The following is a 14,651-nucleotide window of genomic DNA, read 5'->3' on the forward strand; positions in this document are numbered from 1 at the left end:
GGCCATAGTTCCCTCACGCTGGCTGAGGAATTCTGGGAGTTGAAGTCCAGAAGTCATCAAAGGGCCATAGTTCCCTCAGGCTGGCTGAGGGATTCTGGGAGTTGAAGTCCACAAGTCATCAAAGGGTCATAGTTCCCTCAGGCTGGCTGAGGGATTCTGGGAGTTGAAGTCCACAAGTCATCAAAGGGTCATAGTTCCCTCACGCTGGCTGAGGAATTCTGGGAGTTGAAGTCCAGAAGTCTTAAAAGGGACATAGTTCTCTCACGCTGGCTGAGGAATTCTGGGAGTTAAAGTCCACAAGTCATCAAAGGGCCAGGTTTGAGGACCCCTGCCATAGAAGAAACCCAGCCCAGCCGGATGGAAGCAGGACCCTTTCCTTGCCTCCCCCTGCCCCACCAGCTGGTATCTCGCCTGCCTTTCTGACCTGCCACGGTCTCCCTCTGCCAGGTGCTCCGCCAGTGCCGTCCAGCCGCCCCTGCCGTTGACGCCCAGCCATGGCGCTAATTTGGGGCAGTACAGCAAAGGCTACTACGCCCCCGGGTGAGTCCTGTGCCCGGCCTTTGGGGCCCGGGCCATATTTTGCATGGGGGGGGGGAGTAGAAGGAGAAACAAAGTCTTGCCTGCAAGAACAAGACACCCCACCCCCACCCTGCATAGTTTGCATCTGGGAAAAGGTGCAAGCAGACCACGACCCCGAGGATTGGTGATCTTCCCTAGTTGGGTCATGAGACGTCTGCAAGAAAAGCACCCAGCTCAGAGAGCACCAAGGATCCATTAGTCGTCCTCCTCCTCCTCCTCCTCCTCCCCCCCTCCCTTCTAGGCCTGATGATGTTCCCTAGTTGGGTCGTGAAACGTCTGCAAGGAAACCGCCCAGCTCAGAGAGCACCGAGGACCCCACAGTCCTTCCTTCCTTCCTTCCTTCCTTCCTTCCTTCCTTCCTTCCTTCCTTCCTTCCTTCCTTCCCTGATGATGTTCCCTAGTTGGGTCATGAAACGTCTGCAAGGAAACCGCCCAGCTCAGAGAGCACCGAGGACCCCACAGTCCTTCCTTCCTTCCTTCCTTCCTTCCTTCCTTCCTTCCTTCCTTCCTTCCTTCCTTCCTTCCTTCCTTCCCTGATGATGTTCCCTAGTTGGGTCATGAAACGTCTGCAAGGAAACCGCCCAGCTCAGAGAGCACCAAGGACCCCACAGTCCTTCCTTCCTTCCTTCCTTCCTTCCTTCCTTCCTTCCTTCCTTCCTTCCTTCCTTCCTTCCTTCCTTCCTCCCTTCCTTCCTTCCTTCCTTCCCTGATGATGTTCCCTAGTTGGGTCATGAAACGTCTGCAAGGAAACCGCCCAGCTCAGAGAGCACCAAGGACCCCACAGTCCTTCCTTCCTTCCTTCCTTCCTTCCTTCCTTCCTTCCTTCCTTCCTTCCTTCCTTCCTTCCTTCCTTCCTTCCCTGATGATGTTCCCTAGTTGGGTCATGAAACGTCTGCAAGGAAACCACCCAGCTCAGAGAGCACCAAGGACCCCACAGTCCTTCCTTCCTTCCTTCCTTCCTTCCTTCCTTCCTTCCTTCCTTCCTTCCTTCCTTCCTTCCTTCCTTCCCTGATGATGTTCCCTAGTTGGGTCATGAAACGTCTGCAAGGAAACCGCCCAGCTCAGAGAGCACCGAGGACCCCACAGTCCTCCTCTTCCTCCTCCTCCTCCTCCTCTTCCTCCTGGCACCGGTGATGTTCCCTCGTTGGCTCCAGGAAGTTCTGCAGGAAGGCCCACCCGGGCTCAGAATGCACCCAGGACCACCCCTCGTTTCCACCCTGAGCCACATTTATTCTTCCCCGTTGACCATCCTCCTTGCTTGCTTGCTTGCTTGCTTGCTGCCATTGCCCGGCTAACTCTTGGTTGCACAGTCCTGTCCTTTCGGCTTCTTGGCTGCCCCCTCCCCGGAAAAAACAACAACACTAGATCTCATCTCTCCTTTGCTGGGTCTGCCCCCACCCTATATCCGAAGGAAACCCCCACCACCACCTATTTCCTTTAAGACCCCTTCCTCACCACTCTGTACGTTCCCCCTGCCGCCGCCCCTGCCCCAGCATCCCTTACCGGAGAGCCTGTCCCACTTCCCCCCTGCCCCCCCGCCACCTCTTTGCTGCCGGCTCATCACGTCTCCCCCCCCCCTCCACCCAGGAATTTGCCCCCACGGCCCCTGCACGGGAAGCTGGAGGCCATCCATGGCTGCGTCCAGGCCCTGCTGCGGGACCAAGGCCAGCCTCACCTCTGGGAGCAACTGGGCGCCATCTACGAGTCGGAACAAGACTACGAGGAAGCTATTCGGTGCTACCAAAACGCCACCCGGTACCAGCGGGACTATGGGAGCTTCGGGGAAATCCACGCCCGGATCGGGAGGCTGCAGCAGGTAGGATGGCCCACCGGCCAAAGGGTGTGTGTGTGTGTGTGTGTGTGTGTGTGCCGGAGGTGGGGGCCCGGGCCTTAGGAGGAGCAGCAGAGGGGGTGGGGAGAAGCTGGACGTGGGGGGGGGGAGAGCGGAGGCGTTCCCCTCCTTCTTTGCCCCCCCCCAAATATTCAGTTTTATCCTGGCTTTTTATTATCTTCTCCAAAAATAATCCAAGGCGACAAACGTATTCCACAGGCCTTCTTCCTCTTTAGTTTCTCCACCACCACGACGACAACCCTGTGAGGTGGGTCGGGCCGGGCTGAGAGAATGAATGGCACAAGGTCGCTCAGCGAACTTTGATGCCTAAGGCGGGACTAGAACTCGCCGTCTCCGGGCGATTGGTCCAAAGTGATTCAGACAGCTTTTGAGGCCTAAGCGGGACTAGAACTCAACGTCTCCTGGCGATTGGCCCAAAGTCACCCAGCTAGCTTTGATGTTTAAGGTGGGACTAGAACTCACTGTCTCCTGGTGATTGGCCCAAAGTGATTCAGCCAGATTTGAGGCCTAAGGCGGGACTAGAACTGACCGTCTCCAGGTGATTGGCCCAAAGTGTTCTCAGTTGGCTTGCTTGCCTAAGGCGTACTAGAACTTCCAGTCTCCCGGCGATTGGCTTGAAAGTCACCCAGGCAGCTTTGATGCCTAAGGCAGGACTAGAACTCACCGTCTCCTGGTGATTGGCCCAAAGTCACCCAGTTGGCTTTTGTGCCTAAGACAGAACTAGAATTCACTGTCTCCCGGTTTCCTACTTGTTGCCTTAACTACGCCAAGTTGCCCAAAATGTGCTGGATAAGACAAAGAAAGGGGGAGTTTCCCAGCCTTTTCCTAACCAGCCTTCCCCAGGTTAAAAAGCTAAGAACAATCTGGCCTGGTTGTTTGGTTGTTTGGTTGTTTGGTTTGGATGGGAGACCACCAGGAGATCCTGCGACTCTTCCGTTTCCCAAACTCGAAGAAAAGCTTTAACTTTTTTTTTAAAAAAAAAACATGGTGTCTGTGTCTTCTTCTTCCACCCCACCTTTCCCCCTTTTTCAGGCTCAGCTGTGGAACTTCCATTCAGGGGGGTCATCTCATCACCGGCACAAAATTTTACCCCCCTTACAGCAAGTCTGGAACCTTTTACATCTTGAGGTAAGAGGTTTCTTCCCCGTCCCCACAAATGGGGTGGGGTGGGGGGTCCATCTGTGCCCCTCTTAGACCTGGACCTTAATTCCCTCCAGATTTGCCTGTTTGTCCAGGCAAAGTCTGTTTGCCAAACTTGTATAATTGGGGACTCATGTAGGTTTAAAACCTGGGGGTCTTCATACCTGGCCCTTTTATGACTTGTGGACTTCAGCTCCCAGAATTCCTCAGCCTGGCATGCTGGCTGAATAATTCTGGGAGTTGAAGTCCCCATGTCATCAAAGGGTCATAGTTCCCTCACGCTGGCTGAGGAATTCTGGGAGTTGAAGTCCACAAGTCATCAGAGGGTCATAGTTCCCTCACGCTGGCTGAGGAATTCTGGAAGTCCACAAGTCATCAAAGGGCCATAGTTCCCTCACGCTGGCTGAGGAATTCTGGGAGTTGAAGTCCACAAGTCATCAAAGGGTCATAGTTCCCTCACGCTGGCTGAGGAATTCTGGGAGTTGAAGTCCACAAGTCATCAAAGGGTCATAGTTCCCTCACGCTGGCTGAGGAATTCTGGGAATTGAAGTCCACAAGTTAGAAAAGGGCCATAGCTCCCTCACGCTGGCTGAGGAATTCTGGGAATTGAAGTCCACAAGTGATCAAAGGGCCAAGTTTGAAGACCCCTGGTTTAAAAGAACACTTGGGGTTTCTGATACTTTTTTTTTTTAAAAAAAATGACTCTTCAATAACTCCCCCTTTAACAAATCTGTAGGACCAATTTTCCTTGTTCCCCAGCACTGTGTCCATCACTGTTTCCAAACATTTTTGCCGAATTGCTCATTGGAGAAAGTTTGCCTTTTTTTCTGGATATTAACTAAGGAAAGTAAAAGAGGAGTCGGTTTTTCCAGAAGTCCTGTGTGACCTTTTTTTAAAAAAAAAAAAATTGTATTTTTTTTATTGAAAATGGCTGAAACTGCCCTGAACTGATTGGATGAGTTTGGAGAGCCGTTTGTCTGAAATGGGAGTTGGACTAGACAACCTCCAGGGGTCCCTATTCTGTTATTATTCAGAACTGGCCGTCTCTAATTCTTCACTTCCACGTGGCCAGAGTTTCCATAAATGCTGTTTTTACAATGTTTAATGAGCAGTTTTAAGGTTATGGCGGGCAGCATAGAAACACGGTGCTGTTTGAGCGAAAATTGGGGTGAAGGGGAATGCAACCTTAATCTTCTCTCTGGGTTTTTTTCCCCCCATTCCTGGATCTTTTTTCTAAACTTTCTAAAATGGTTTTTTTTCTTTTTTCATCCTCTTTAAAATGATTCCTTCAACAAATTGCAAAACTGTTCACTTGATCTCGGATACAAGTAGATCACAATGGAGCCCCAATTTTCCGTTGCTGGCTGGGGGACTCTGGGAGTTGAAGTCCACCATGTCTTAAAGCTGGCAGATTTGGAGAGCCCTCTCCTAGAATAGTGTTTTTCAACCAGGGCAACTTTTAAGTGGTATGCACTTCAACTCCCAGAATTCCCTAGTCAAGATGGCTGGCTGGGAGATTCTGGGATTTGAAGTCCACAAGTCATTAAAGGGTCATAGTTCCCTCACGGTAACAGGAATTCTGGGAGTTGAAGTCCACAAGTCGTAAAAGTGTCATAGTTCCCTCACGCTGGCTGAGGAATTCTGGGAGTTGAAGTCCACAAGTTGTAAAAGGGTCATAGTTCCCTCACGCTGGCTGAGGAATTCTGGGAGTTGAAGTCCACAAGTCGTAAAAGGGTCATAGTTCCCTCACGCTGGCTGAGGAATTCTGGGAGTTGAAGTCCACAAGTCGTAAAAGGCACATAGTTCCCTCACGCTGGCTGAGGAATTTTGGGAGTTGAAGTCCACAAGTCGTAAAAGGCACATAGTTCCCTCACGCTGGCTGAGGAATTTTGGGAGTTGAAGTCCACAAGTCGTAAAAGGCACATAGTTCCCTCACGCTGGCTGAGGAATTCTGGGAGTTGAAGTCCACAAGTCATAAAAGGCATAGTTCCCTCATGCTGGCTGAGGAATTCTGGGAGTTGAAGTCCACATGTCTTAAAGCTGTCAAATTTGGAGATCCCTGTCCGACTTCAACTCCCAGAATTCCCCAGTCAAGATGGCTGGCCTGGGGATTATGGGAGTGGAAGTCCACAGGTCTGAAAACTGTCAAGATTGGACATCCCCACCCCACCCCCCTTGTCCTAGATCTTCCCTTGAGGTGTCTTGTTTTGCTGGAAAGGCTTTTGAGTTGGGTTTTTTTAGCAGAAAAAAGCAAATCCTTCTGCTTTCCCTCTGCGCTTCCCCAGAAAAGGAATTTCTCGACCAAGCGGAACCCCCAGCTCAAGCGGCCCGGCCCCCCCATGGAGCCCCCCGTGGTCCAACCCGTCCCGCCGGTCCAGCACCCGGCCCATCCCGGCCACAGCGAAGAGATGCCGGCCCCCATGAAGAGGCGGAGGAGCACCAGTCCCGACCAGGTAGGAAAGCCCCTGTGCTGGCACTCTGCGCATGCTTAATGGCCCCCTGCCCTTTTCGGACGCTGCTTTGGTCTGCTGCTTGGGGGGGGGCTGCCGGCTTTTTTTTGAAAAGGGGGAGCAATGGATCTGTAGGTCAACCTCATCTCCTGCTGGGACCCCTTCTCCGCTCCTGTTTCCCCCTGGCTGGGGGAGGCCGTGGGGGCCGCGTGGTGGAGGAGGCCGTGACCCTCTGCTCTCGCTCTCTTTCTGCAAATGCCTGCCGGGATGCAGAATGGTGTCTTGTCCGGTCCCGGAGCCCCCGGCAACCCCCACTACCAGCTGCCTAAGCCTGGACTATGGAACCCCCTCCATGGAGACCCCTGGGGCCAGGAGCGCAAGAACGTGGCCGCCCCAGACAGACAAGTAAGGCCGGCTCCCCCCTTTAAGGCTAGGCCTCCCCGGGGACGGAGGGAGGGAAGGAAGGAAGGAAGGAAGGAAGGAAGGAAGGAAGGAAGGAAGGAGAATGGGATGGGAGGAAGATAGGAAAGAAGGAAGGAAGGAAGGAAGGAAGGAAGGAAAATGAGAAGGGAGGAAGGAAGATAGTAAAGGAAGGAAGGAAGGGCAGGAAGATAGGAAGAAAAGAAGGAAAATGAGAAGGAAGGAAGATAGGAAAGAAAGAAGGAAGGAAGGAAGGAAAATGAGAAGGAAGGAAGGAAGATAGGAAGGAAAGAAGGAAAATGAGAAGGAAGGAAGGAAGATAGGAAAGAATGAAGAAAGGAAGGAAGGAAAATGAGAAGGAAGGAAGATAGGAAAGAAAGAAGGAAAGAAGGAAAATGAGAAGGAAGGAAGGAAGATAGGAAAGAATGAAGAAAGGAAGGAAGGAAAATGAGAAGGAAGGAAGATAGGAAAGAAAGAAGGAAGGAAGGAAAATGAGAAGGAAGGAAGGAAGATAGGAAGAAAAGAAGGAAAATGAGAAGGAAGGAAGGAAGATAGGAAAGAATGAAGAAAGGAAGGAAGGAAAATGAGAAGGAAGGAAGATAGGAAAGAAAGAAGGAAGGAAGGAAAATGAGAAGGAAGGAAGGAAGATAGGAAGGAAAGAAGGAAAATGAGAAGGAAGGAAGGAAGGGAAATGGAAGGTTGATTTTGAAGAGAAGGAAAGAGGAAAGGGAGAAATAGGAAAGTAAGGGAGGGACGAAAGGAAAAGAGGGAGAGAAGAGGAATGGATGGTAGAAAAAACGAGGAAGGAAGGAGGGAATAAGGGAAGGAAGGAGATGGAGAAGAGAGGAAAGAAAAAAGGGAGATGGATGGAAGGAGGAAAGGAAAGAAGGAAGGAAGGAGGCAGAAGAAAGAGAAGAAATGAAAATATGGAGGGAGGATGGATGGAAGGAAGGAAGGAAAGTATGACGCAGCTGATAATCTAACACAGAGGTCTTCAAACTCGGCCCTTTTATGACTCATGGACTTCAACTCCCAGAATTCCTCAGCCAGGCATGCTGGCTGAGGAATTCTGGGAGTTGAAGTCCATGAGTCATAAAAGGGCCGAGTTTCAAGACCCCTTTTTAAATTGAGGAGGGGTCCTTCTGGAGGGCTGGGGGGGGTCCTCCCTGTCTTTTGTGTTCCCAGATCCACCACCCAGGTCTCTAAATATTAGCAACCCCCCCCCCCAGATCTGGCCGTCCAGGAGCCCAGGGTTAGCCCCCCGGGGAGGGGGGGTGGGCAGTGGAGGGAAAGGGGGGGCTGCTTTGTTCCCTTTTCCCCTGCAATCTTGCCCAGGACTCCGTGGGGGGGGGCTGGCTTCCCCCGGGCTGCCTGCTCCTGGCTGCTGCTTGGCTTGGCATCTGCAAAGGGCCGGACTGCGGGGGGGGGGGCTGCGGGGGGGTGGGGGGTGGGATTAAGGCCTCTTGGTGGCTTTTGCTTTGGAAAAGCTTGGAAGCTTCTGCAGCCCCCCCCCCCCCCCGCCCCCAGCCCAGATAGCTTCGCCTTGCAGGACGCTTGATGTCAACGGAAAAGATCTGAAGAGCGGAAAAAAGCCTGATTTTATTTTTCCTTCCCTCCCTTCCTCCCTCCTTCACTTCTGTCTCCCTCCCTCCCTTTTCTCTCCTCCCTTCTTTCCTTCCTTCCTTCCCTCCTTCCCCCTCTCCCTCCCTCCTTCGCTTCTTCCTTCCTCCCTCTTTCCTTCACTTCTGTCTCCTTCCTTCCTTCCTTCCTTCCCTCCCTCTCTCCCTCTCCCTCCCTCCCTCACTTCTGTCTTCCTTCCTTCCTTCCTTCCTTCCTTCCTTCCTCCCTTCCTTCCTTCCTTCCTTCCTCCCTCTCCCTTTCCCTTCCCCTCCCCTTTTCTCCTCTTTCTCACTCTCTCCTCCTCCTCCTCCTCCTCCTCTTCCTCCCCCAGGAGCAGAGGAACTCGGTGGCTCACTCGGCTTTCCCCTACCCGTCGCCCGCCTACAGCTCCCACCCGGCCCCCCACCGCCTGCCGGCCCTGGCGCCCACTCCCCGCACTCCGCCAGCACACCGCGCCCCCCTCGAGCCCCACAGCTGCTCGACCCGGCCCAACGGAAGTGACCTTAACGGCCGAGTCCCGCGGGGGCGCCCAGACTCCACCACCACACCAGCAACCTCCGCCTGCGTGCCTTATGCCCCGCGCCCGACCCCGGGGGGACCCACCACCAGCAGCAAGACCACCTCACGGGGGCCCCTGGCCTCGGAAAGCCTTGTAAGGGCCCGGGGGAGGGCTGCCGTGTGGGGGGACCCTGGGCGGGAGGGAGGGAGGAAAGAGGGAGGGTGGGAAAGGGAGGGAGGGAGGGAGGGAGGAAAGAGGGAGGGAGGGTGGGAAGAATGAGGGAAATAGGAAGAGGAAGGAAGGAGTGAAGGGAGAGAGGGAAGGAGAGGAGGGAGGGAGAGAAGGAAAAAGGAAAAGGGAGGGAGGGAGGGAGGAAGGAGAGAGGGAAGGGAGGGACGGAGGAGGAAAGGAAGAGAGGGAAGGAAAAGGGAGGAACGAAGAAGCAAGGGAGGGAGGGAGGGAAGATGGAAGGGAGGAAGGAAGGGAAGAGAGGGAAGGAAGGAGAGGAGGGAGAAAGGAGGGAGGGTGGGAAGAATGAGGGAGATAGGAAAAGGAAGGAAGGAGTGAAGGGAGAGGGAAGGAAGGGAAGAGAAGGAAGGAGAGGAGGGAGGGAGAGAAGGAAAAAGGAAAAGAGGGAGGGAGGGAAGAAGGAAGGAAAGAGAGAGAAAGAAGGGAAGGAGAAAAAGGAAGGAGGGAGGGGGGGCTGCTCCTAGGGAAGCTTGGGAGACATTTTATTCATTTTATTTCTCTCCCCCCCCGCAGGGTTCTTCTAATCATTACCAAACGCCGCCGGCAATGGAGTCGCCCGGTCCCACATCGGAGAACGCTGGGCGCAAGCCGGCCCCTCCCTCCCGGCCAGCCCCTTGCCTTGCCCCCCGCAACCTGCCCTGCGCACGCATGCAGCCCCCGCCCCCCAACCGCCCCCCGCCCGCCCCTCCCTCGGCTCCCCAGCGCCCCCCGGCCCCTCCGCCTCCTCCTCCTCCCCCTCCGTTGCCCTGGCTGGGCAAAGCGGGCGAGGAGGGCAAGGCCGAGGACGAAGACCCCCTGGGGGAGCTCCTTTTCGGCTGTGGAGGGCCGCCCAGCGGGGCCGACCCCCCCTCCTTGGTGAACTGCGACTCGGGCTGCGGCTTCCCGGATTCGGGCGCCAGCAGACAGGCAGGCAGCTTCTCTCGCCCCCGGGAAGGGGCCGGGGAGACCCCCAGTCCGGCCAGCCCCGATCCCTCGCCGGCCCCCCAATTCTGGCTTCCCGAGAGCAGCCGGGAAGAGAGCGGGTCCGCGGGGGGGCCCAGGCCCCTGAATCCGAGCCCCCCGATTACCTCAGGAACGTTCAGGTCTCCGGAGAGCCCCCCGCCGCCCCCTCCCCCGCCGCCCCCTCCTCCTCCTCCCCCCCCACCTTCCCGGGCCTCCTATCCAAAGACGCCGGAGCCGCCCGCGGTGCCCCCCGCTGCCGAGGCCTCCCCCGACCGGCTCTTCGGCTTCGCCAGCCCCCCTTTGGAGGACCAGTTTGAGGAGCCCCCCGAGTTCTCCAAGATTCTGCCGGACGGGCTGGCCAACATCATGAAGATGCTGGACGAGTCGATCCGGCGCGGGGAGGAAGAGCGGGAGGAGAGCTTCCCGCCGCCGCCACCCCCCGCCCCTCTGCTGCCGAGCCCCCCACCCCTGGCCAGGCCCAAGCTGCCCTCGGCCTCGGCCGGCACCTTCGATTACCCCAAGCCGGCCGGGCAGGACCCCCCCGAGCCCCCTTGCCTCTATCGCTTCGGCAAGCGGGAGACGGAAGAGCAGCGCCCCCCGGGCCTGGCCGCCGCGGGGGGTTCCGGCGGCGGTGCCGCGTTCGGCCCCCGCAGCCCCCCGTCTCTCCTGAAGTCTCTGGCCAATGTGTTGGAGGGGCAGAAACACTCCTATCGGCTGAAGCCGGTGACGCCCCCAGGTGCTAAGCTCTCCCCCCCAGCCGGTGCGAGCCAGAGCCCCCTGCCCCAATTCACTACCTCAGGCCAAGCGTGGGCCGGGGTCCCTGCTGGCGCCACGGAGGAGCGGGCGTCCACGCCCCCGGCCCCGCCCGCCCCTCGGCCCGTCAAGACCGAGTCGGAGGTCTTGGAGGAGATCAGTCGCGCTTGCGAGACCCTGGTCGGACGGGCAGGGCGGGAGAAGAGCCCCCCGCCCCCGGCCAGCCCTCCGCCCCCGGCCAGCCCCCCGCCCGCCCCAGCTTCCCCTCCGCCCCCTCCCCTTCCGGCCCCCGTGCCCCCGGCGCCCCCACCCCCCACCCCTCCCCGCCCCAAGGACGAGTCCCGCAAGCAGCATTTGGAGCACCGCCGGCACCGTCGCTCCAACCGGGACGGCTCGCGGAGGCACCGGGAGGGCAAAGCGCGCAAGGGGAAGAACCGGCAGATCCTGGGCAGTTTGGACGTGCAGAGCACCAAGGGCCAGGCCCGGGAGAACGGGGCCAAGCCGCCGCCGCCGCCGCCCCCTCCTCTGCCGCCGGCGCCGGAGCGGAGGTCTCCCATCAAGAAGGAAGAGGCTCCGGTGGGCTCGCTCTCCACCATGGTGTGCTCGGCCGACCTGCTCAAGCTGCGCTCCTTCACGGAGGGCCCCCCCAAGGAGCTGAAGATCCGGCTGATCAAGGTGGAGAGCGGGGACAAGGAGACCTTCATCGCCTCCGAAGTCGAGGAACGCCGCATCCCGCTGAGCGAGCTGACCATCAACCACTCGGCTGCGGAGATCGTGCGGGCCAGCAAGTGAGTTTCCCCCTTGCCCCCCACCCTCCCCCGCGCCCCCCCCCGAGGCCCTTTCCCCGTTGCCTCCCCTGAGGGCGGCTCCTCCCAGGACACGGGTCGGCAATCCGCAGCTCCAGAGCCGCATGCGGCTCTTTCAGCCTTCTCCTGCAGCTCCGCCCTTTGCAGAGACAGAGACAGAGAAAGGCACATGTGCTTCCCTTCCCCCCTCCCCCCCTCTCTGTGTTTGTGTGTGTGTGTGTGTGTGTGTGTGTGTGTGTGTGTGTGTGTAAAAGAGAGAAGCTTATTGCCCAGGGCTCCTGCCTTTGCTGCGTCTCCGCAGGAAGCAACAGAAAGCAGCAGCTCTCTCTCTCTCTCTCTCTCTCTCTCTCTCTCTCTCTCTCTCTCTCTCTCTCTCTCTCTCTCTCTCTCTCTCTCTCTCTCACACACACACACACACACACACACACACAATGAGTGGGGCAAGAGGACTGGCAGAGCAAGGGCAGGAGAGCCCAATAAGAATGTCAGCTTGTTGGAGAACAGTGTGAAGCCAGCTTGCCAGGTGAGTAGAAGATTGGAGAGAGGGAGAGAGAGAGAGAGGAGGGGAGAGAGAGAGAGAGAGAAAGACGGAGAGAAAAAGATAGAGAGGGAGAGAGAGAAAGACAGGGAGAGAGAAAGGGAGAGAAAAAGAGGGAGAGAGAGGGAGAAAAAGAGGGAGAGAGAGGGAGAAAAAGAGGGAGAGAGAAAGGGAGAAAGAGGGAGAGAGAAAGAGAGAGAGGAAGAGGGAGAGAGAGGAAGAGGGAGAGAGACAGAGAGGGAGAGAGAAAGAGAGGGAGAGAGAGAGAGAGAGAAAGAAAGAACTCATGCACAGCAACCTCTATTTCTCTGGTAAACGGCTCCGAGTGGCTCTTTTGAGTGTTTCAGGTTGCCGACCCCTGTCCTGGGAGCTTCCAGCCGCTGAACGGAAAACGCCGGTTCACCGTGTGCAAGCAGTCCTCCGATTGAACGGCCACAGCTGGGAGCAAAATTTCTGTCGCTAAGCAAGGCAGTTGTTAAGTGGGTCCTGCCCGATCTGACAACCTTTTTGCCACAGCTGTTAACGCCAATCGTTTTATTTATTATCGGGGCTCAGCGGTGGCTCAGCGGTTAAGACGCTGGGCTTGCTAGCTGGAAAGCCGGCAGGCCGGGTTCGAGACCCAAGCACGATGGGGTGAGCTCCCGTCCTCGCCTCAGCTCCTGCCCACCTACATGCAAAGACATGTAGATAAACGAGTATCCACGGGAAGGTGACAGCACTCAGGATGTCGTGAAGGCCACATGACCGCAGTCATGTCTTCGGAAAATGAGCGCAACCCTCTAGCGTCAGCAACGAGGAGCAGAGTAAAATCCGCAGGGACTCTCTTTATTTCCTTATTGCTACGTTTATTTGGTGTCCCATCTCGTTTCAGCGCGACTGTGCAGCTTGCAGCACAATCGTATTCACTGAATCGCATGTCGTTAAGTGAGTCTGCCTTCCCCCACTGACTTTGCCTGGGGAAGGTCGCGAATGGTGATCACTTGACCCCGGGATGCTGGAACTCCCAAAATTCCACACTTAAGTGGACCATCTCCCAGAATTCCACGCTTAAGATGGGTGGACTTCATCTCCCAGAATTCCTTGCTTAAGATGAGTGGACTTCATCTCCCAGAATTTCTTGCTTAAGATAAGTGGACTTCATCTCCCAGAATTCCATGCTTAAGATGGGTGGACTTCATCTCCCAGAATTCCCTGCCTTGTCCCCATTGGACTAGATCAGGGATAGGCAACCTTGGGGCTCTTTTATGACTTGTGGACTTCAACTCCCAGAGTTCCTGAGCCAGCATGGCTCAGCTTGGCAACCTCTCCCTTTCCCCTCAGCCTGGCTGGCTCAGGAATTCTGGGAGTTGAAGTCCACGAGTCATAAAAGAGCCAAGGTGGCCTAGCCCTGGACTAGATGATCTTTGGAAGTCCCTTCCAACTGCAGTGTTCTGGGACACCTATAAAATTACAGAGGTCCTCTAGGAGAGAGATGGGCAGTTTCTAAATTTGCTAAAATTTCAATTTTTAATCTAAATTTGATACATAAAGTTGGATCAATAAAAACGAAAACATCTGCGGCCTTCAGCAATTATAGGTAGTCCTCAATTTACAACTGCTCACTTAGCGACCGTTCAAATTCACGGTGGCACTGAAAAAAGCGATCGATTCCCCTGTTTTTCCACACTTAACAGCCTTTCCCCACGATCATGTGATCAAAATTCAGACGCTTGGCAGCCGACCCGCCTTTAATGACCGTCACGGGATCCCCTTTCGCGACCCGCTGACCAAGCAAAAGTCAGCGGGGAAGGCAGATTCGCTTAACAACTGGGTGACTCGCTTCCCGACTGCGATGATTCCCTCAAGAACGGTGGCGAGAAGAAAAGTCATGAGACGGGGCAAAATCCGCTGAGCAAAATGTATCGCTTAAGCGACAGAAACATGGGGGCCCAGTTGCGGTCGTAAGCCGAGGACTGCTTGAACCGAGAGTGTAAATTTTACGCCGCTTTGCCTGTGCTGACATTTCCCCCCCCCTTCCCCCCCCCGGTTCTCGCCAGGCACGCCAAGGTGAAAGGAAAATTTAAGGAGTCGTATCTGTCCCAAAGTCACTCGGTCAAGCCGCAGATCAACGTGGACGAAAAACTGCCCCGGGATAAACTCAGCCCTCCAACGCCGAGCATCTACGTGAGTGTCCATTTTGGGAGGTAGCCGGAGAGGGCCGCGGGCAGAGCTGCTTGGAACAGAATTTAATGGGGAGGGGGCTGCCCATGTCGGATCTCGAGGGGTTTGTGTGTAAAAAAAAAAATCACGGCGTTTGCCAACCACGCTCGCTCTAGTACGCCAGCCAGGCCTGCTGGCGTTAAGCTTTTTTTAGGGACGGATCAAAACAACGGCAAAGTTTCTAGCCCTCATGGCTGAAGTGGTTAACTCAACCAGTTTCCTGGCCAACGTTCCAGAGCCCCAAAGGGCAGAGAGGAAGGCCGTCAAATAGGGAGGGAGCAGGCGAAAAGCGGATTAAGAAGACAACAGTGACCATCGTTGGCTACTCCGTGGCCTGGGTTCTGGCTGGGGACTATGGGTTTCCTTTTCACGCTCCTTCATTCTTGGCGGGGGGGGGTATACAGAATGGCTCCCCCCCTTCCCAAAATGAAAGAATCGTGGAGTCTGGAGATTGGGGGGACAGTAAGGATGCTGGGCAATTTTGCCCCGGGGGTCCCCAGGCCAATCCGTGGAATGAGGCTAGATCAGTGTTCCTCAATTTTTGGCAGCTTTAAGAAGGGTGGACTTCAACTCCCAGAATGCCTGGCTGGCTGGGGAATTCTGG

At 55.9% G+C, this 14,651-nt stretch overlaps 1 protein-coding gene across 6 annotated transcripts in view; it reads left to right on the forward strand.

The window, feature by feature from the left end:
• LOC308678228 (lysine-specific demethylase 6B-like) overlaps positions 1 to 14,651 on the forward strand; it is a 95,470-nt gene that overhangs the window by 55,283 nt on the left and 25,536 nt on the right. For 5 of the 6 annotated variants that reach the window (XM_081345273.1, XM_081345275.1, XM_081345274.1 and 2 more), the window contains 7 exons: positions 448 to 540; positions 2,167 to 2,395; positions 3,464 to 3,559; positions 5,857 to 6,024; positions 8,393 to 8,713; positions 9,323 to 11,292; positions 13,885 to 14,011. In XM_081345273.1, the coding sequence (XP_081201399.1) occupies positions 448 to 540; positions 2,167 to 2,395; positions 3,464 to 3,559; positions 5,857 to 6,024; positions 8,393 to 8,713; positions 9,323 to 11,292; positions 13,885 to 14,011 (3,004 nt within the window). The remainder of the gene's footprint in view (positions 1 to 447; positions 541 to 2,166; positions 2,396 to 3,463; positions 3,560 to 5,856; positions 6,025 to 8,392; positions 8,714 to 9,322; positions 11,293 to 13,884; positions 14,012 to 14,651) is intronic. The other variant, XM_081345278.1, reaches the window with a different exon arrangement.

This window comes from Vipera berus (assembly GCF_964194415.1).
Source record: "Vipera berus genome assembly, chromosome: Z".
Taxonomy (NCBI): Eukaryota; Metazoa; Chordata; class Lepidosauria; order Squamata; family Viperidae; genus Vipera; species Vipera berus.